General features: G+C 36.8%; 4 protein-coding genes across 6 annotated transcripts in view; 3 read left to right on the top strand and 1 right to left on the bottom strand.

Annotated features, from left to right (window-relative positions):
• The first annotated feature begins 435 nt into the window (after positions 1-435).
• LOC110847401 (putative SEC14-like protein 6) lies at positions 436-2111 on the top strand. Of its 2 annotated transcripts, XM_022094342.2 has the most exons (8): positions 436-521; positions 600-736; positions 876-936; positions 1034-1077; positions 1184-1301; positions 1381-1572; positions 1649-1729; positions 1801-2111. In XM_022094342.2, the coding sequence occupies exons 2-8, from the start codon at positions 680-682 to the stop codon at positions 1965-1967; spliced, it is 720 nt and encodes a 239-aa protein (XP_021950034.1). In that variant the 5' UTR covers positions 436-521; positions 600-679; the 3' UTR covers positions 1968-2111. The 2 variants fall into 2 exon arrangements, with proteins under 2 accessions (XP_021950034.1, XP_021950033.1); XM_022094341.2 differs by lacking the exon at positions 436-521 and having other exon boundaries at positions 528-736.
• Positions 2112-2541: 430 nt separating this feature from the next.
• On the top strand, positions 2542-4909 carry LOC110845844 (putative SEC14-like protein 6). Its single transcript, XM_022092366.2, has 8 exons — positions 2542-2938; positions 3008-3068; positions 3146-3189; positions 3276-3393; positions 3467-3500; positions 3568-3725; positions 3807-3887; positions 4399-4909. Exons 1-8 carry the CDS (start codon positions 2891-2893, stop codon positions 4572-4574), a joined length of 720 nt encoding a protein of 239 aa, XP_021948058.1. The 5' UTR covers positions 2542-2890; the 3' UTR covers positions 4575-4909.
• A 63-nt stretch (positions 4910-4972) lies between these two features.
• On the bottom strand, positions 4973-10174 carry LOC110845843 (tubulin alpha-1 chain). The gene is made up of 14 exons (XM_022092365.2): positions 10011-10174; positions 9727-9949; positions 8980-9036; positions 8835-8913; positions 8542-8621; positions 8276-8361; positions 7987-8102; positions 7740-7863; positions 6856-7015; positions 6591-6699; positions 5756-5767; positions 5579-5652; positions 5392-5488; positions 4973-5278 (listed from the first exon to the last, which is right to left on the bottom strand). Exons 1-14 carry the CDS (start codon positions 10011-10013, stop codon positions 5152-5154), a joined length of 1347 nt encoding a protein of 448 aa, XP_021948057.1. The 5' UTR covers positions 10014-10174; the 3' UTR covers positions 4973-5151.
• A 2725-nt stretch (positions 10175-12899) lies between these two features.
• Positions 12900-22199, top strand: part of LOC110846833 (somatostatin receptor type 5) — a 36359-nt gene continuing 27059 nt past the window's right edge. The window contains exons 1-3 of one of the 2 annotated variants that reach the window (XM_035849009.1): positions 12900-13880; positions 16402-16527; positions 21367-21399. The gene's annotated coding sequence lies outside the window, so the exon portion shown is untranslated. The remainder of the gene's footprint in view (positions 13881-16401; positions 16528-21366; positions 21400-22199) is intronic. The other variant, XM_035849008.1, reaches the window with a different exon arrangement.

Here is a 22199-nt window from a genome sequence, read left to right as displayed (position 1 = left end):
GTATTTAAAAGAGGGTGAAACAAGGGACAATGCACGTAATAACAAATTCTATCTTCCGCGAAGCCTTGAGGTTATTGGGTTCCCAAGTTCTCCATTTTTCATGCAACCAAAAAAGCAAGTCTCAATCGATCTTTATCAATAATCACATCGAATTTGTATCGCAATACACATCCCATAACAGAATTTTATTGACACGATGAAATGTGTCTCATTACAAGTACCATCGTACATAAATTCATATGAGTGTCTATTAAAGTTTATAAGTGGTACTGTCTGTATTTATACTTCAATCGGTCATATTGATTTTGAGATAAATAGACGCACTAAAGAAAAGTATGGTCTCACCATAAGGCAAAGTACGTGAATTACATACTTCGTGTGTGACATTATCGTTATCAAACATTCATTTACTGAACTTTTTTGATACACTTCATATAGTTTGAGACGCAATTAATGGAATATGTAAATCGTATGCAAATGTCAATTAAGTTCAAAGTACAATCGAAACGAAACATGAGAATGTATGCCATTTCAACTTTGCGCATGAATTTATCAGCACGCTAAAATAATTTCATCGTTCGTTAAATTAAATATTTCAGATAATTTTCCGGGAATTTGCCTCCTTCCTTGATCCGAAATTTCTTATGATTATTAACCGTGTGATTTATTCAGAATCGAAATGGTAATGCCTAAAAGTAACGACTGTGATGAGTGTGAACTGCGACTATTGAGAGAGGTAAACCATAAGTGAATGTACATAAGTACATATTTATTATATGCATAACTATAACCATTTATGTAGGTGAAATTCAGAAATCAGTATTCCCACGCTCCACTGATTGAATTATTTTGAACCATTTGTTAATTATTTTCAGTTTCAATCAAGAGTTGCCGACTTGGAACAAGACGAAGATACATGCCTCCGATTTCTGACAGGTACATACATAAATATGTACATGAATGTTTTCTTCTTTTTGACTATATGTATATCCATATATTATTCATAATAAATGTCTTTGTGTTAAACAAACAGCTCGGGAATTTAAAATACATTTAGCAGAAGAAATGATGAGAAACGTAATTACAAAGTTTCAACTTGTATAAGTAGATATGTAGCTAATATGATGCACCACATACAGAACATACTAATTAATACATATCAAACCCCTATTGTCTGTTACAGTCTGTAGAATGGAGAAAAACAATTGGAATTGACAACTATTTGAATTGGGTGGTTTCTGAAGCAAAAGAAGAAGATCATATTTTTAAAATTACAGGTGTTAATCACAATGGTGGACCAGGTATAGATATACATATTTAATATAGTAATATGGAATTATGTCCTCTAATGAATAATTTGCATACCCATGTAATAAAAAGTCCTGTGGGTTCCACTTGGTACATGGCTGGCACGATATTGGGTTGAGAGAGGAAAACAAGAAGAAACGACGCTTTATGGTTATCGAATTCTCGAGACAGCCTTCAGAGAGATGAAGTCGAGGAACAACAAGAAAATCGTCGCAATTTTGGGCATCGAGACCCTCACATACTACAAAGTTTCCCATGTTCCAAGTAATTTTATAACTTATGTGCATATCTTATAAAAGTAAAATATTATTTTCATCAACATCATCAAATGTATAAATAGCTTTGAAGGTTTTGTACGCTGCCTTTCAATCTTTGGAGCAAAATTACCCAGAGATTTTACAGTCGCTTATTATTGTTAATGGTAATTTTGATATGAGAATTATGCTATAAAAGTGAGCAACATGACGTTTACATTATGCTTATCTTATATAGCTCCCTGGATGTTTTCCATCGCATTTAGTTTCATCAAACCCATCCTATCTCCCAAAACGCTGGGTAAAATACAAGTGTTCAACTCTGAGAGAGAAAAGTGGCTTCCTGCTCTGCGACAGCTCATGCCAGATTCTGCAATACCTTCGGATTACTTAAAAAGTGCTTAATAAAATCTGCCTTCAGCGAATGATACGATATTCGTTGTCGACTCAGGATGGTCACAAAAGTTTCGAACTTGCTAAGTTAAATTTCTCACATTTGTATTCAACTTGAACATGAACTTCAATAAATTCATAAGTAAAGCTGTAAGAGATAGGCGTTCATGTATGTACATATTTAAAACAAACAAAGGATGCATAAATACGGTAGCCCGTCGTTTATCTGTACTAGCATATAGCAATTTTGCATTTTATCTACTTTTACACTAACACACAGACGCGAACTTAGTCAACATGCATATTGTCAAGATAGAAATTATTAGGAATTAAATACATTCTTGCACGATTTTAAATGTGATACTAATATAAGTACACGAAATGACCTCAATTGTTGGAATAATATTGAGACTGTTGAGACAAAATTCTATACAAATCTTCCTTCAAGGGTAATGAATAAGTATTTTGAAAACTGACAACGCACTAAACCAGTTTAAAGGAAGAACACTTTAAAGGAAGTTCGTATTTAGTAGGAACTTCCTTTAAAGTGTTCTTCCTTTATAGTATAATCACTATGATCTTCTTGCTACGAGTACCCTTACAAAGTACATATGTACATAGACGGATGTACTTTACAGGGGTACAATCATCGAGAGATTAAATATTTGTAATGAACACTTTGTGCATCCATGTTATCACAAGAAAACAAGTCAATGTGACCAAGTTCAAGCACACTGTGTTCAATATTAACTCGATTAACTACTTTCCAGTGTCATGTGTCATGCCGTTCAGTTTACGCTTGGCCTTCCTAAAGTGCACCTCTCACACTTTCTCACTTGTATGCAAATCTGACATTTCTGAGATTCTCACTTTTTTAAATCTCCTTAATTATTTACTCGCTCACAACTCATTGTGTTTTGTGCTAAAGCGTGAAAATGATAATTGAAACAAAAAATGATCAAGAAAGAAAGATTCTTTCTGAGGTATTTAGTTGACAAAATATTTACAATTTTTTATGCAGACTGGTGTAACCCGAAAGTTTTGTTTACTAGTTCAAGAAAAAAGTTGGCGATCTGAATCTGGAGGAAATGACACTCATCCGATTTCTTATAGGTATGTAAATTACACACCTACTTTATTTTGTACATATGTAAAATTATATATACAATTATTCTAAACTTCCCCAATAGCTCGGGAGTTTAATATTGAAGCTGCAGAAAATATGCTGAGATCCGTATGCACTTTTTTTTACACTTTCTCTTATTTCTTTCACACAGTTAAAATGAAGTTGTTGATGAGTGCTTTTGTGTATATATTCAGTCCATGCAATGGAGGAAGGATCATCGAATGGACCACATTTTTGAATGGAAATCTCCAGAGTATCTGCATAAAGATCTACCATACTCGATACCAGGTTTCGACAAAAATGGAGGACCAGGTGTGCAAATTCTTCAATATTTAAGTTCTAATCAATTTCTTCGCAGTCAAACTTTAAAAGATTCTTGTTGCAGTTGTACATATTCCATTCGGCAAATGGAACCACAGGTTATACAGAGTTCAACCATGCTTTTCAAGTAATTTCACTTTCAATCAATTTGACATGTTACGCAAGGTGTTGGGTGGAGAAAGGATACGGAGAAGATCTGCTGCGTTGGGGATATCGTTTGATTGAGGATGCGTTTCAAAAGGCCACTTCTGATGGGCTACGTCAGTGCACTGCTATTTTTGATCTTGGAGGAATTTCCTACTATCAGGCTGCACACATTCCATGTTAGTCTCAAGTTTACATATATGTAGTTAAATTTGTATCGCTAATTAAGTGTTGGACACTAATTTGTACTCGTTATGCAGCACTAAAGGTCCTTTACAACGGATTCAAGGCTTTGGAGCAAAACTACCCGGAAATGTTGAAATCCATTGTTATTGTAAACGGTAAGCACATGTACTAATTTTAAGCATGTAAATAGGTGAATAGTTGTAAAAATAGGACACGATAGTAGGAAACATTTGATGAATACGTAATTATTCGTGTGTACATAATTATTTATTGCGTAACTAACTTCGAAGTTGTGATCAATTCACTCAATTAGCAATATCAAGTTTTACATACTAGGAAGTACACAAGCAACACAAGCAATACGCACTCGTCAAGGCGTACATAAGTGAATGTGCCAAGCAATATGCATTCAGACATGTATTATTATGCTACGTATGTACATACGAGTTCATTCATATGTATGAAATAACGTAGTATGTATAGTTAATCCGTAAAATCGCTGAATTTGAAGTGTAACGTAAGACATATTTCTAGCAAATTTGCTTACTTGCTGTCGTCATTCAATGAATGGACCAGTAGATAATTCACTATCTACGAATACATCTGTATTATAAATGATGTACATGTTTCACTGCATTTAATACAACTGATTTTTTCCGTGTCTAGCACCGTGGCTCTTTGCGATTCCGTTCAACTTTATAAAGGGCACCATTTCTCCAAACACGCTGTCGAAGCTTAAAATCTTCGACAGCAACAAGAAGATTTGGCTGGACTACTTGCTCGAAAGATGTCCTGAAAAAAGTTTGCCCAAAGCGTATTTTGAAGATCAGAATGGAAATTGATGGTTTTGGGGGATTTTCATAATCCTACTTCTGCCTCCCAATTGTCTCACTCGGCGAAATACACAAGTACATCGCTATGTTCGTATGTGTAGTACCTTGCGCCTGTGAATATTCAATCAAGGACTCATCAGTGGAACTCGAATCCACTCGCTCTAGAATATGATTATTAAATTATACAAAACACTGAGTCTGGGTGTGGAAAGCTCATATTTATGCATGCCAATATAGTTTGGAAACTGTAAATATAAGGTTGTAAAACGAGAACGACATTTAAATTTATTTGTATAGAACAACGTTATGTTAACTGATTTTTTAAATAAATATTTTGTATCTGATATCTGTACACATTATCTCAAATTAATTTACTAATACAATTAATTGACCACATTTGCAAAAACTATATCAAACAAGCTTTGCGAAATCTTTTATTTGCAAGCCACATAAATATAGACAATTTTAATTAAACGAGTGAAACAATAAACATCAAGTAAAGTCTGGTAAAATTGGTTGACTGAGCATGTGAAGGTAATTGAATGCATAAGATTTTGCAATTTGAGAGTGACACATTTTGGCCTCATTAGTATTCCTCGTGAGCTTCTGCCTCCCCACTATCAGCGCCAACTTCCTGATAATCCTTTTCTAAGGTCGCCAGATCGTCTCGGGCCTCCGCGAACTCGCCCTCCTCCATTCCCTCCCCAACATACCTGCCAAAAAAGCGCATGTCATTCTGTGCTTACATATGTAAATATTATGCACTGCATCGATTTATTATGCACATGTTGTTAGTTATTTAGTTAGTGATCATTGTTTTATGTACCAATGGACAAAGGCCCGTTTCGCAAACATTAAGTCGAACTTGTGATTTAATCTTGCCCACGCCGTGGCGATTGCCGTGTTATTGGATAGCATACAAACTAAGAAAAATCATGGTCATTTAAATTATTAATGTCCAGGCTGAATTGTTGTGCTAGTATTAATTGTAATATAATATATGTATATGATACCAGCACGACCAACTTTTGCTTGTTGGCTTCCGGGAATAGCCGTTGGTGGTTGGTTGTTGATGCCTACTTTGAATCTGTGATTTACAATTGAGCAATTACTATTACGATGTGTACAAATACAATGTACGACCTCATTTCCCAAAGTAAACATGGTCAGCATTTATCATGGGGGTTTACCCTGTGGGACACCTGGAATATATATATGCATAGTCGTATTACATTTACATCTGTATGCACATGCTATACATTTTAGGGCAAATCTTAATGGTGACCCTAAATGACTGAATGGGATACCCTAAAAACTAAACCCTACGGTGGACTGAATGGCCTTCCCTAACTTGCCAATAACCATCCTCATTTATCTTAAACTTTATCCTAATTTCTCAATATATTTTAACTAACTAAATTATAGTTCATACGCAAAGTCAAAGTAGAAAATACTAAAATATGAGTAAATTCGAAACCCTATGCCCATATAGTTCCGGTTCGGAGTCATCTTCTGAAGAACGTACAAATTAATTTGGGAAAATTCCCCAGTTATCGTTATTGGTACTTCGGACAAAAATTGCAACATGCACCCGATTGGAATTGCCGTATCAACACATTCGCAGAGATTTTAATACCTCGGATGCTTGCAAAAATGTACCTCTTGGGTCAAAACGAGGACCAGGGCGCCCAAAGAAATTCAGTTCAGCCCTTGTTGTTGACTGATTTTGTGTTAATTTATGAACTAATTCTACGAAATGGTTTTAATGAATGATAATCGAGATGTAATTGCCTTAAAAATGATGTAAATACATGATTTTTAACTATCAGAATATTAGGGTCGAGATTCAGTTATTAGCTATTAATTTCGACCTGTTAGGGAAGGCCATTCAGTCCACCGTAGGGTTTAGTTGTTAGGGTATCCCATTCAGTCACTTAGGGTCGCCATTAAATGCGACCCTACATTTTATATACATGCGTATGTACATAAAAGTATTCAAACTACAAATGTATGTTGTATATATACCAGTCTACAAATTGAATCGTTTTTTCCATCTTGATGGCTGCAATTGCTGCATTTACTTCCTTTGGCACAACGTCCCCTCTGTACAATAAACAGCAAGCCATGTACTTTCCTGCGAAAATAGAATATATCGTTGTATGTATTTCCTTTATTGGGGTCCGACCGAATCCTAGCACCCAATGCTCACAAGACGACGGTGACGACGACGACGGTGGGGAAACACTAAAAGATTTTGTTGGATGGAATAATAAGTAATTGGAATATATACCTGTTCTTGGGTCGCATTTTACTAGCTGGTTCTGAGGCTCGAAGCAAGCCTTGGTGATCCTCCCAACAGAAAAATCATCGTGGTAAGCTTTCTCGGCAGATACGACTGGGGCGTAAGTCACAAGCGGAAAATGAATACGAGGGAACGGCACCAAATTAGTCTAGGAAGAAATACAATAAGGATCGATTGTCACAATACGGCTTTCCCAATATTTGCCATGATCCTTGCTTTCCTCGCCTCTTTATTATTACTATCAATCTGTTGCAGGATAAACTAAACTATTATTATTAGAGCAGACGCTGATGATGACGTTAATTCAGCGTCGGAAATGTTCCCGTTTATCTCATAAAGTCACCAACGTAATCTTGTATGTGTCGCTCATAAACAAACAAATTTTATGCAATTTCTGCAGACAAAGAGGAATCCTCATGAATGTATACCGAGTACTAAATACACCAAAGTATTTCACTATAATCTCTCACGCAGGCTTTCATATCTACATAACTCACTATATATGTATTTACCATTGTCGTAAATCTGAAGGATGAAACAATACTGATACACAAACTCCACAAATTTTGCTGAGTACACACTTGAGAAAGTCGACCAAAACAATCCAATTTCAAATAACTAAACTTCAGACTCTTCAAAATTCTCAAGCAACGATGAGTGGGACATCCATTTTGATCCAAATTTAGATGTAACTCTTGTTTGAGTTGTTGTTTGAAAATTCTTCCAATATTGGCGATGGAAATAAGTTTACTTTTTGGCAACAAAACTAAACTTGTGCCAATTTTTCTCTTGCTACGACGAGTGATAATATTGCCAACTGAAGAGTTTTAAAGTGCAGATTTGGATGCTACTATCATGACAAAGATGCTTACTTGGAATTCGTTTAGATCCACGTTTAGAGCACCGTCGAATCTTAAGGAGGCCGTTATTGACGATACGATTTGTCCAATTAATTGATTCAAGTTGTTGTAACTTGGCCGTTCCACTCCCAGATTCCTACATGTATCATCACATTTAAGGTACAACTATTTTTCCTGCATACATCTGCCCTCGGCCCACATGGATCATGCAGTTTTGATTTTCCCAATAAAATAAATATTTTATCCCATTATCCATCACCTCTGGCAAATGTCGTAAATGGCTTCGTTATCGACCATGAATGTGCAGTCGGAGTGTTCCAGAGTTGTGTGAGTAGTAAGGATGGAGTTGTAAGGTTCGACAACTGCAGTGGAAACCTAGCAAAAACCAATCAAAGCATGTCCAACGACGTTTGCATGAATGTCTTCCATCTCAAACAACAATTCCACATTTTGTACGAAAAGAGATTTGTAGGATATTTGTGCATGTATATATTATTTGTGTGTGTAGGTGTTTTTGTACTAAATGCAAGTAACTTAGCTTAGCCAACCTGTGGCGCAGGATACACAGAAAATTCGAGCTTGGCCTTTTTTCCATAGTCTACTGCCAAACGTTCCATCAGTAATGAGGTGAATCCTATGAGAAAACATATTATGTATTCATTCACCATTGAATTAAAACTCGGATATCTCCTTTTCCAAACGATTGAATATGAATTTGCAGATAATGATGATGTCATTTGTACAATTTTCAGGAACTCGGTTTAGAAATTCTATGCTATTTCATTGATCCTGAAAAAAAGTTATTCCAACTCACCGGATCCGGTACCACCTCCGAAGGATCGGAATATGAGGAAGCCTTGTAAGCCGGAGCATTGATCGGACAATTTGCGAATCCTAAGAAGTTCAGTTCGTAGTAAAAGTATCAAGAAATTCAATTACTTCGTCAATGCACAAGTTTCGAGAAAAAAATGCGTAGGTTGCTTGACTAAATTGTTGGTTTATGTATATAGTGCAGGTTTAAGATATGTATCGATTGTATCCAAGTTGGAGAATTCCATAAACCTTGATAGTCAAAACATTGAAAGCACAAGTGCTTCTTTTCTCTACCTGTCAACTGTCACATCAATAATTTCCTTCCCAGTGGTATAAGCCCCCCTGGCATAATTGTTGGCCGCATCTTCTTTTCCTACAAGAATTGAGCTGTACTATAATTGTACGTACGAAACTCGAAATAGGTTCACATTAATTTTACCTGTAAGCATCTGGTCTGGGTGAAATAGCTTTTTGTATTTTCCCTGTTTGATATCGTCTATAATTGAAAGAATTCAGGTTTATTAGTCGAATGGCTTTTGGATTCTTGGATTGATTGGGCACAAAGTGTCTAAATATAACAGGAGATATTCAGAGTTCAAAGGATTCTGCAGCAGATAATTGGACCATTTTAAAATTACTGATGTGAGGAACATTTCTTTGATTATTAAAGGTTTGCAGAATTTCTAGACGATCGAACTGAAGCAACAAATTGGGATAATTGACAATTTAATTGCAAGAAGAGCACAAAATCCAGTACTCCTCTTGTTGAAAATTCATTGACGAATTCACGAGATTCTTCACGTAGAACATAATAATTGGCAGAGTCGCCTTTGAGTTAAGAGTCTGCTGTCTGATATTACTAAATAGCATTCGTTTGAATACTGAACTTGATTCTGTCAATAATAGAATTTGTAAAATAAAATGAGCAATTAACTGCAACCGAATATGTTATTTTAGCAGTGCGACGATTATGTATAGAACATACTTAATTTTAGAAAATTGTCTCTGGAGAATAATCATGTCCGTCGTAAATCTGACTGTGCGTCATATCTACAAACCTTATCGTTTTTTAAAGTGTGAAATGATAAATGTCCATTATTTTAGAAAACCTTTATCTATTTATGCATCAGTTTACCACCCCCAACATTTCACTCCTTGAACTTTAGGTTTCGCTTATGTCACTTACCGACAACGGATTCTTCGAGATCAATAAATATGGCCCTGGGGACATGCTTTCCGGCGCTTGTCTCACTGAAAAAAGTGTTGAAACTGTCATCAGCCAGCCCGACGGATTTATCGGAAGGCATTTCTCCATCAGGTTGAATTCCATGCTCCAAGCAATACAACTCCCAACAAGCGTTACCAGTTTGAACTCCACATTGTCCAATGTGCACAGAAATTACTTCTCGCTATGTGCAAAACATTTACATGCTTAATAACAAAATTTGAGCTTTTCCACTGACAAATTACCATTCTGATTCAAATGTTCCTCGACGACCTGACGAATAAGTGAAATATGTAAAAAGCCGCCTTTGCTTGCTTCCTCGTCAATAAATTGGAAACTAAACTTGAACTGAGTTTCCGATTCTGGATTCAGCTCAGACTGAATACATGTCCAAAATATAAAAATCCTATTACTTTTGCTTGCCAAGATTTCACGTTAGAATATTTGACAGTTCTAAAGAAGGAAAGCGGAAATTGAATTATAATTGGAATGTTGAATATTGTGGCTTTCCTGAATCCTGTGTTGTTGGTGGTCAGCCATTTCCTCCAAATATTTTACATATACTATAATAATGTGTGTAATATTTACGTTTTACGAAAATCCTTCTTCCATTGAGACAATTTTGCAATTTGAATTAACATTTTATTGATGATTAACTTCATGTCAAAGCGAAACAATTCAATTTAAGGATACAACACATTTTTCTAGTCATTTCGTGATATGTAGAATATGAAGTTATGTAACACAAGAAAAATAATCATAATTTTTCATATTCGACGAACAAGCCTTTTGTATGTAAAATTAAGTTCCAAATTCATTTAGGCATCTTCCATGTACAAGTTTTATCCGTCATTTCATTTCCTTTTGATCAAATCCCATATTGCAATTAGACAACAAACAATCTCAGAAATACATTTTGTTGATAACCATGCACGGGTTGTCGCTATTGTTGCTGATGCGCACATGTTGTGAAGTCTTACGGATGGCCCACTTTTGCGCTAATTTCGTCAAACAAAAAAGTTTCGAGAACTTATTATTTGCTTGAAATATGCCTGAAATAAGCAACAAACAATACCGCTGGGGCAAAGGACATGCCAGCCTTGTGTGTACTAGCACACGTGTCGACATTTTTACTCTTTCCATTTTCATTCAACCGGAACTACTATTTTCCGCTGTGAATCAAATAAAGTGCAGACACCCAGAGTCTCACAACAAAGTTGCATAAAGTCGTTTGTTTGTGAACCATTTGAATTATGTTCGCAAGCAAACAAAGAGAGAGCTTGTACGTTGTTAATTAAATTTTCAGTCAGACATCCTATTTATTTAAACTGCTTAAATCAGTGTAAGGTGACGCCGCCTGGAGATTTCATGACTAGATGACTATATTTTTTACTATGGCTTAAAATACAACACTAATTTCTAACAGGACTGCCTGACCTATACGTAAATGCTTATTTCAGCAATTTTTACTCGTCACAAGTACATAGATACGTACAACACAAACTTGACATTTGACATCTGCACTTTCCACATCAGACACGAGTTGAGAACCCATTAATTGGACCATCACAATCTCAGAGAGCAGACCAAGAAGAACATTGAACTGTGTTATTTTCAATTCCCAGTTGCTCAGTTGACACACATTCTCACACATTCTGAGATTTGTTACTTTCATTAACGGCGTCTGTCTTGTCACTTGTGTCGTGAGTGAACGGCTCATAATTGGATGAGACACAAATACACAAAATTTAGGAGGAAAGAACCCAGTGTTCTTTGGATGTTATGGATGCGTATGTACCAACTAAACTCAAAGGTATGCCTTTGATTCTGGTTCGCACATACATAAATACGTATATATGGACATTGTGCAACTACGGCGTATAGGACATTGAGTTGTATATGTATTTCCACAAGAGTAGCAGAAAATGAAAACTTATTGCATGTGACAGTTCCCTAATATAGTCAACATCACAATGCGTACTTTTGAACTCCGAAAACAATGTACTCGAGTGATTCTTAGCGACAGTAAGATCTAGATTTATAAGAATAATGAAAATCATGAACAAATCCAAAATACAGAGTTCATTTCATCTTTGAAATCTCTCTCTCTCATCTTTCCTTTCTTCCTTGCTGTCCTTCTGGTTTGAATTCGCGTCAGACTTCACGAGTTTGAACAAACATGATTATTCTCCGTATCCATCTATCTGTACATGGGAGGATCGAAATTGCGGGTGTTATTCCTTTGTCCACGGAGGATGAATCAAACATGAAGCTATCTGTAATAGAAATGTCTCAAAAGCCATTCTTTCTCAGTCTGTGAGTCTCAACATCGCAGTCATACATTCGCAAATATCCACTCAGAGTCGTCAAACATTCGGATTCAACAACCGTGCTGTACATTTTCCTGACAGCTTCTTTTGCTTTCCACTTGAGCCACCATAGGGAGACCGTGGAGAAAGTAGTGTCACCTCCTCCCTCGAGCCCCATTTGGGGAGGTGACAAGGAATGAATATCCGTGATTGCCAACGATCCGGGCGCATTCAGCATTTATTTCGAGGACGATTGGAAAAACAAGTCCCTTTTTTACGAAAAATATGGGCTGTTGGCTAAAATACGACATACGTATAAGCTACTTTCGCGCAGTTGCTAGTAAAACTTTACATCAAACACATACCATAACATGTACTTCTTTATAAAACATTTTCTAGCGAATTGTGTGGGAAAATTTTATTGAATTTTAATCAAATTTTAAAATTCTGTGAAATCATGGGATGATTGTGAGCACACTCTCTTCCAATATGTCAACCACGAAGAGCAGTATTATAAATGGGGTTTGGTATTTGTTTAGCCTACTTGCTCATCCATTACGGTAGGAGGATTCAAGTGATTTAAGAGGAGAAACACATCACATCTGGCAGTAGCACAACACAGGAATTGCATTGAATTTGTAGTGAATCTCAGGATGCCTCCTCGAAAGAAATGATATGCAATGCTGTGTGTTTGCATGGGATGAGCCAGGTTCTGCCGTTTCTAGCTTCTCCACTGGAAACGAGAAAAGGGCAAGACAAGAGTCACGTTCGAAGACATAAGCTGTGAAACTGGGGGATAAAAGCTCAGTTTGTCAGTGTCTTCTCTCCAGAAGAGATCGGTTCTAGTCCTCAAAACAAAGTCTCTCCCCCAAGTCTCGCACACTGTTGGTATTATTTTTAGCACTTTCACCCGACCCGAGCCACAAGTTGGTCCAGCGAGCAATAACACAGAATTAGGTAGAAGCCACCCAGCAGCCTGGGGGAAGGAAGTTGTGTGCTGCTGGAAAGTGGTCATTACCGCAAATCAATTCAGTCCCATAAAACAATCCTCTTCCGTTTCAACCACGGAGACGATAGATTTTTTCCAAACACATCCGACAGACTGAGATGTTGCAAAAGTAGGGAAGCAAAGGAAGAGCAAGAGTTGTATCGAAATTGGAGTGGTGGGCGTGCTTAACTCGAACCACAGTAATTTTTTGTCTTTGGACCAAGTGGACTCTTATGAGGATTTATTAGCTATTTCACCCCTATATTTCTTCCTTTTCTTGTCACACGGCTAAAACCAAAGTTTCCACAAAACTGTCAACCTCCTCAATTTCTGTTCCAGTAATAAACGTAGGAAACCCATAAAACTTGAAAAATACTTTTATCTGTACGGGTTAACGTTTTTCTACATTTCGATATTAAATACTGCACTCTCAAGATCACCTATCTACATACCTACACATTTTTTTTAAACATAAATTTAATCCAATTCTGCTTAAATCTGCTAGAAGAATTTCATATATGTGACACATTTTATTTATTTTAATGTATTTGTAAGGAGTCAGTTGCCGTACAATCTCATTGTCATAAGTTAGCACAAGAGCATCTTAACAAAAAACTCGTACTTTGCCGACTTGATTTCTGGGTCGCTGACTGACCAACAAACAACCAACACATTCATCACATCCGTTCATCTCGAAAAGAACAGAGTCGCAAACTTGGTTGTTTGAACACATAAAAGTGTGCTGGGCTACATTTTGTCATTTGAGGACAATACAGAGAACAGTTGGGAGCAAAACTTGTCGCAGTTTGCTTTGGAGAGTAAGTTCTTTGATATATATATACTTTTATTGGGTCACGCAATTTCTATTTTATGTCGTTGATCCGCCCGGAAGTGCGTAATCTAGACGTTTGCTCCATAAATTTGGCAGTGAAAAGCTGCCCGACTTTCTCCCATTTTCACTTTTATATTTTCGCTTGAGAATCCTATTCAATTACTTTGCCAAATAATAAGACAAAATTTATATAGGATTTTGGGAGTTTTGTAAAAAGGACTGGTCGTCTGACGATGATTTACAGTCATGATGCCAACAAACTGTCTCACATCAAACAAAGGTCGAGTTGCAAAGAAACTCGTTCATCACAAACAATCAGGAAACAAATGCCAATTTAGTTTCAACTCGACTGCGTCCATAACACTAGAACTTTTACAAAATCCATACAAGTAAGAAAATAAGCTACCAGCTAAGCTTCGATCTCATCCTGCAAACCGTACAAGAAACAGCTTAAAATTATTTAGTAACTACTAATTACGAAATAGTGCGTGATATTTCTTTTTATTTATAAATACTTTGTCCATTTTCTAAGATCCTCTATTGTTATTTACGAGTTACTCTATGTCTTATCCAGTACAAAATGTGGGTATCACTACGCAAAGGCGGCATTGTCTTGCACATAAATCAATCCATGTAGCCATGTAAAAGGTTACACAGTCTGCGTCCCTGGCATATTGCGTTCACATCGCGGAGAAAGGATATCACAAATAACCATTGTGCGTTGTTTCATTAAATGTCAGCAAAATTTGTATTCAGGGAAAACAAAGACCAAAAGAATCGGCAATTTCTCAGAAGCTAATGTTATTCAAAAATAAGGAAGGCCAAAATTGCACCATAATAAGTAAGTACAAGAGAAAGAAGCAAATCTCATATACAAAGCTCAACGTTTCCCTTTCTCTCTGCTGGGCTAGACATGTACATATTTGCTTCCCTAATGAAATGAAAAAGTGCTCTAGCGAAAAATAGGTTAAACGCAACCATTTGCTAAAAATTGCCTCTCTTAATTTTTTTGATGCTGCTGTGATTGTATTAACTTAAGTAATTAATTGGACAAGGAATTTCTCTATAATTGTAGAAGTACATTTATAGCGCCAAGCAAATGCAGAAGAATTTCCATATTTGAACTACACTTCTTTTGTCCAAGTCTCAATTTAGGAGAAAATGCTAAACAAGGAAAATCTGTGTAGAATACAATATGCATGTATGAATGCAAGGACAAACAGCTCAGATTACGGTATTTCGAGCACGGATTTGATTTGTCCTTCATAAAGGGCGTATGCAATGCAATTCCATATTCCTTGCATGGATGAAGAGAGAGAGAGTGACAATCGCAAAGCAAACCGCGACATTGTGCAACAGAACGTAATCACATTGAACACCTTTCACGTTTGGCTGTCCGTAGTGGTCGTCGGAGAGAATTTGGTTAATTCTCAGTCTCAAGTTCCTTTCAGATGTGAGACCCTTTATGTTACATAAACTTTGTTGTATGCATTTCGGTAGTTGCGGTAAATGCACTCCAACATTTGTAATTGTCCCAGAATACATTTACTAAATTTAAACAGCCATTCAACAAAATAATCAATGTTTATGCAAACATGACGCTTGTGGTGGAATTAGTCACAAGCGACAAAAGAAAGCGATGCTCAATGATCCACCCCTTGTGCAAATAAACTTGGAGTTTGCAAATTTAATAACTACCACAGCTAAACAACCAACATGAGGTTGTTCAAAGCAAAATGATAAAAAATATATAAAACTGAAAAGTTGTGAAGGCATTTTTTCATGTCAGACAGTGACATCACAGGTGTATGCAGTAACTCAACAAGACTTGTCACGTACTGGTTTGATGAAAGGATAGCAATTTCACTTTATTTTTTGTCGCTTTTTGGTGGCATATTTGATACATGTATTTTTACATTACTTTTGACATCGTCATACCGAGTAGATACATACATCAATAATATCCCTCATCTCTCTTAATTACGGGCTGTGTTAAATATTTAGCACAAGAGTGACTTCAATTAGTGTCCAGCAGGCAAATGTGTATACGTACAGACATGCTTGCGTAACGTACATGTTCCCTTTATTGCATTTCTTCTTTCTTGTAGTACATACTAAATTTAGGTTATAAATAGTTACATGCATGCAGGATCTTGACTCATGAGTGTTCTACGTACAAACAATGTGGCAGCATAATCAAGCCCTCCAACACTTGCAATTGTATGTAATGGCCGTTCCCACGTTTACGGTTGGTTTTTCGAGCTGGTCTCTGCGGACCCTGAAGATGGGAACGGAACTTGGTCATAAGTACGAATTAAAATCCTTTGAACTCTAAAGTTCTTTGGACTTCCCTAAAGTACTTTTCTCCATTCAACTCCGAGTCAAGTTGCAAAACCCTTTCAAGAAAAAGCCTTGTGTTACATTATCTGGCGGCCAGATAATGCACTCGCATAATACTTTTATTCACTAACTTAAATCCGATTTCACTTTTGAATCCATTTTCTCAGGCAGGTGGTCATTGTGGACAACAATCTGCAAGAGGCCGACCCCAGAGACTCTCTTTTACATACGCTGCGCTGCTGCTGGTAGCTTGACGGACGACCCCAATTCAACCTTTCTCGTGGTTCAACAAGGTAAGTAGCGGACAACTGTGATTTATATTTTTGGAGTAAACATCTAACTGAAACGCAAAGTCTATGAATATGCAAGTAAGGAATCAGATACTTCCTCAATTTTATTCATGTTTTTCCAATCCAAGTTGTCAAAATGTTGAATAATGACACCATCCTGTGCCATGTACAGCTTTTTAGTGGAAGGTGCACCGATGAATCTCTTGCCTTCTCTCTCTCGCTGCACAAGTTTATATAATTAACGCCACGCAGCTGTTACCTTTCTCTTAAGCAAACATTTATTTCCTCAATTTGAGAGTACACAAACCTTCGTCGTCCAAATCCTGCTTATTATGGCGGTTGGTTCTATAATCTGCCTGTCATGGATGGTCTGTCAGTCCTTTTATTTACTTTGGGCAGATGCAGCATAATTGCCCGATAACTTCGTGCCGGAGAGACTTGTAGGAGACAAGCTGAATTTTTTTAGGGTTCTAATTAGATTTTCTTTTAATTCGTAATTAGATGATTCTGCAGTGAGTGGATAAACGCATTGGGATCTAATGCGCGTCATTTACTCTACTTTTGGAACAATATACGAGTACAGTCGTTCTGGATACGACCCCGAAAGTCTGAAACAACTAAAACAGTGGCTTACTCATTTCATCTTAGTGTTATTAGTGAAAGCAGCAGCAGCAGCAGAGTTTCCTTTGGAGCAGACGAGATTGAGGTTTCTGCAAATCTTTTCGCTTTCTTATGAATCCATTAGTAGTCCTCAAGTGAAATTGTGCAAAACGCAGCCAAATTTTATTCCATTTCCCTGCCAGCATGGGTAATAAAACGGAACAGAGTTAAACGCATCTCACGACCGACCTCCTTTGGGGAAATTGCGTGTGGGGAAAATGTAATCAAAAGATGCGTGAAAAGCGGCTGCAAAAAGTATGAATGCAATCTAGCTGTAAAATCGAGGGAAAGTAAGTAAAGCCAGGAAAGTTGCAGATGCTGCTGGATGGAGCACCACCAGCACCACCGTTAATTTCACCCAAGCCATTTCACCCAGTTCCATTGTCGTAGAGAATGTTTAAACAATCGTAATCGTAACTGCAAGTAATAGCACTAATAAAATAAGAGAGAAAAGAGTTGAAATTTTTACAGTTTGAGGTCTAAATTGTGGAATAAAACGGGAAAACTCTACTGGCAGAAACACAAATAGATGCAATTTATGACACATACGAGTGTCGTAAAATCTTCTGTCACAATTGTTGGTTCGTCTTCTTTTTTGCCGAATGCAGTACGTAGTCGCTGAAGCTTACTTTGATCCTGTAAGTTTTGCTACCAAAAATGAAGAGTTGGACAAAGACATGGTCCCGAAATGGGAGGAATGGGAAGGGTACTTTCCTGCAGCATAAAAATATTGCTGATTTTGAGCAGTTTATTCCTTCTCGGTCTATTAGATAAGAGGACCGGTGATGGTGCGGTGGTAACCTACCGACCGTACAACCCTTTCACAAACTTAGCTCATAAATTTGTCAATAAATGCTGATGACGAGAAATTAAGATGACAAGACCCTATTTGCTTGTCATTGTTACCACCAAACCCAACAGCCTTGACCACTTTATTTGGGGCAAATAACTTTTGGTGAGCACAACTATTGTAGATTAGACCGAGAAAGATAACTATGAGCAATTACTCATGGGTCATCATCGTCAATTCGTAAATTTCCATCCGTGGTCAACAAACTACTTTCTCTCGTGGTTTGTGAAAGGGCATCGGCACAAGTCCCAACAAACAACAACTGTGCATACGTATGTACAAGTGTTAAAATACAAATGAATGGATTGCTCCCTACCATGCGATTCTCTTAAACCGTAAGAACGTTGATCAATGACTTGATGTCACGCAGTTGTTCTATTATAATGCACACATTATTTTGCAATCCAAAAGTCTATTCACTACACCATGGTGAATGGTAGTTATTTAGTAGTCTGGAATAGAGGGTTGTTCCATTGCATTTTTCATAATTGTCAAACACATAATTTTGCATAGTCACCGACACGTAATGCGAAACCAGATCATCATCACTGACAGACTCACCTTTCCAGCATGGATTTTGTGCAAAAATATACATAGATGAAAGACCAAGGAAAATACAAGTTTACGGCGAAGCACTTTCGTTGAATAAAGCAAAATTGCCTTATCAATCAACACATTTGCCTCTGATCTCACTCTGTGGGGTTCATCCTGCACAATTTCTTTACAAGCAACAAAAGAAAGTCGTCGTTGTTATGCAAGAAGAGTTTCGCAGGAGAAGTGATGAATGTGGGCAGAGTACATTCATCACTTGGTTCGTTTGGTTCTTTTGCGTAATATCAAATGTACTCCTTACGTGCATACTTTTGACGGAGACGTGGACCTTGCAGTACAAAATCAACTTTTGCACGACAAAGACATGCTGGCTGCCTGGCCCTTGACATACCTCATCTTTCATTCATGGAGCAATTTGTTGTATTGACAGTTCTGTATTCTTGGTGCATATCATGTTTCCACTCCTCTGCACACGCTCCGTAGCCTTGCATTCAGCAACCGGGCAACTGCTTGATTGTACGAAATTCACTAAATTAATTCCGTGTTCACGAGTAATCCCTTTGTTAGTAGAAATTTTAGCCGTCACATGATTCATAGCCCTACGTTGGGCATGCATTGTGTCGATGCATGATGACGATTTTTCATAGAATGGATTCAGTCTCATTCATCGCACTAATTTTTATTTTGCTACTACGCCATTGAATTGTTGTGCTGCGATCATGTTCCTCTGTACATAGTTGCCTATTTTCGTGTCAACGTCAGATTTAAATAATGTTGTTTATCTTACTTAATTGAGATTGATAGATTAATTTAACCCCGTGAATAAATAACAGATGTGTCAAAACTATATCATATCACAAGTCGTGGGTGAACAGACTAGTTTTGATATCAAATCCCGTTATTCTACGAAGTCGACTATGCAATTTATTAGCATTCACTATTTATAGTCGCAATACAATTTTTGGCTGGTCTGCAGGATAGTGGAGTGTCATATTTATGGAGATGAATCTATTTTACACGCCAACTCGCTGAGGATGAGAAGGCATAAGGGAGACAATTTCTCAAACGGACTAAAATCACCACAAAAACCCATTCAACAAAGATTTGTGGTCCTAGTAGCACCAAAAATCCATACTTACGGAATAAACAGCGTGCCAAAAAATTAAACCCCATGAGAACTTAAAGAGCGACATTCAGTAAATAAATCCTTCATACACCGACACCTGTTTATAGAATCTGACGGACGCTTCAGTTTTGCATTTAAATTCCAGATAAGTTTCTAGATAATGTTTTTCAAACTGCCATAAATGTTGTGAATAAACTTATGCATATTCATTTTGGAGCTTGCAATTTCATAATTACATAATTCATGGTCTCAGTATGATTATAAATTCCTAACCATTCTGTCATTATTACAAAACGGTAGATTAGTCAATAATTTGTTATAGATTTATTTAAAAGTTTGGATTTTACGTACATCACGATTTCATCAATAAGTCACTTGCTATAAACCAGAAAATACCGTTATTTGTAATTTATCGAGTAATACGTAAATAAACTCTTCTCTCCTTACCAGTCCTATTACATAGTGCTCTAACCAAATTCCAAACATTCTCAGCCGATGATAGTGAGTGAAGTAAAGTGGGGTGTTTATGGCCAATAATAAACAAATAACAATTTCTGTAGAGATTTGGTTCAGACGCGATAGCACACCCAATATGCAGAGGCATGTCTTGTGTGCAAGAGAAAGAAGAAAACGCCGAAACCATCAAGTTATTGACTTTCATAAATTTCTGTATAACTTGTCCTCACATTCTGTATAGATCGTGAATTTTAATTAATGTATTTATATCCACCCAAGTTTTCCAATACCATCTGCACTTGCTCATGCAATGCCCATCAATAATCGATTTGTGTAACTTGTGAGATATTTACATTGCTCTAAGCAGCCATGAACTTTCTCAGTACATACATATGCGCATAGATTAGAATGCATAACTCTTGATGGTACCTATTTACCAGCCCAATGTGAAATGGTATGCAAATATACAGTGGAGACTTCATTTAGCCCGAGTCGGAGCCATCCGCTGACTTTTTGTTCCAGATGACCAAACTAGGTACATTCTTCAGATCATTAGAAACCAACTAATTTTGATGCTATTTTGTGCATAATACCCCAAGTCCCTAATAGTTAGGAAAAGGCAACCTGAACCAACTTGGCTTATCTTATAACTTAACCTATATGTCATCTCATACACAAACTTACATACTAGTTAAAATTTGAACTTAATTTGTTCAGTCGTTTTGGCTCTATCGTGTCCGGGTAAAGCAGTTGCATAAGCCCTGGCTAGGGCCAAAAACCACAGCAAGCCATTGATCTTCTGATGCGACTCAGCTAGATTAGATTAGTAAATTAGATTAGATAACCTCAGATTTTATGGCTGTTTAGCAAATATGTTCAGAGGAAGATCGAAATGAGACGCGAAGGCATAGCGTACCCAAACATTGACGAGTCTTGAGTTGCTCATTCATTCATTAGATGCATATAAATTGCGAATTAACACTAATGGCTGCTTCCTTGGCTCAAGTTTGTCTGCTAAACGTATGCCTCAGCTGCAGGATCGAAAATCACGATTCCATTGATTCACATTCTCAGAAAATTACAAGAAATTATGATTCTCTAAGTTATAAAAAATGGAATGAGAGAGCATAATATTCATAAAATAATTTAGGAAATTAAAAGGAATAAATAAGTAAATATTTGGCTTTCAAATTCTCAGCTCACATCCGGTTGCATACTACTTAATATCAAGGTAAGCAAAGAATTTATGATTTTACTTTAAACTCTTACACAACTACTTTAGCAAAATAGTTGTGCTCGTTCTCAACGGAGAAAAAAAATTGGACAATTACAAATATTCGCCAACTTTCTCTACTCTCTAAATTCCTAAGCTTTTCTGACTGTTTCATAGTCCCTTCATACCCAAGTTAAATAACACAATTATTTGCAAGTCGCAACTTTCTTATCCAGAGTTTTTTAAAAATTCCAGCCTGATACAGTAAAAAAGGGTCGTTGATATTCGTACGACAGACTTTACGACTTTTCGTATATGTATATTTAGGCAACATTGTTACTGCAAGGACAGCTTTTTTTCTTTATTTAAATAAGATGGTGAATGGGTTAGCGTTCTTGAAAATCGACCACGTACATATTTCCATGCCTTGTTCCAGGGAAAAAGTGTATGTTGAAAGAAAAATATAACTCAATAGATCCGTTCTTTTATGCGACATTAGATTACAGTTATGGTGATATTTCTGTGAAGAACTGCTTGTAAGGCGGGACGATGTACAAGAGAGAAGATGGGAGAAAGGTCGGTAAAAAGTGTAAATGTAGCCATGTTCCACTCGGGTAATGGAGGAAATTGCTTTCTCCTTCCTCTCAGATCGGGGCGGAATGGGAAATTCTAAACTTTATTTGCTCAATTATATTTATTACGCAAATATTCCTTCTCAGCGATGAATTATGAATTGTAATAAGATTGCATAGCCTTGGCGTATAGATATTGCCATCTTACTTATGTATCTGTACGAGCAGTAAATAGTCCAAGGAGGG

The sequence above is a fragment of the Folsomia candida genome, unplaced genomic scaffold (assembly GCF_002217175.1).
Source record: "Folsomia candida strain VU population unplaced genomic scaffold, ASM221717v1 Fcan01_Sc003, whole genome shotgun sequence".
Classification (NCBI taxonomy): domain Eukaryota; kingdom Metazoa; phylum Arthropoda; class Collembola; order Entomobryomorpha; family Isotomidae; genus Folsomia; species Folsomia candida.
This window is presented reverse-complemented; position numbering and strand designations above follow the sequence as displayed.

What these genes read in the sequence shown, in the direction of transcription:
- LOC110847401 (XM_022094342.2), top strand. Translation starts at nt 680, where the DNA reads ATGGTAATGCCTAAAAGTAACGACTGTGATGAGTGTGAACTGCGACTA. An exon ending in AACTGCGACTATTGAGAGAG is followed by an intron (nt 737 to 875) that starts GTAAACCATAAG and finishes AATTATTTTCAG; the next exon opens with TTTCAATCAAGAGTTGCCGA. An exon ending in CAGAAGAAATGATGAGAAAC is followed by an intron (nt 1,078 to 1,183) that starts GTAATTACAAAG and finishes TGTCTGTTACAG; the next exon opens with TCTGTAGAATGGAGAAAAAC.
- LOC110845844 (XM_022092366.2), top strand. Translation starts at nt 2,891, where the DNA reads ATGATAATTGAAACAAAAAATGATCAAGAAAGAAAGATTCTTTCTGAG. An exon ending in TTCGGCAAATGGAACCACAG is followed by an intron (nt 3,501 to 3,567) that starts GTTATACAGAGT and finishes ATGTTACGCAAG; the next exon opens with GTGTTGGGTGGAGAAAGGAT. An exon ending in TCAGGCTGCACACATTCCAT is followed by an intron (nt 3,726 to 3,806) that starts GTTAGTCTCAAG and finishes CTCGTTATGCAG; the next exon opens with CACTAAAGGTCCTTTACAAC.
- LOC110845843 (XM_022092365.2), bottom strand. An exon ending in ATTGATGTGACAGTTGACAG is followed by an intron (nt 8,622 to 8,834) that starts GTAGAGAAAAGA and finishes TGAACTTCTTAG; the next exon opens with GATTCGCAAATTGTCCGATC. An exon ending in AAAATGCGACCCAAGAACAG is followed by an intron (nt 6,700 to 6,855) that starts GTATATATTCCA and finishes CTATTTTCGCAG; the next exon opens with GAAAGTACATGGCTTGCTGT.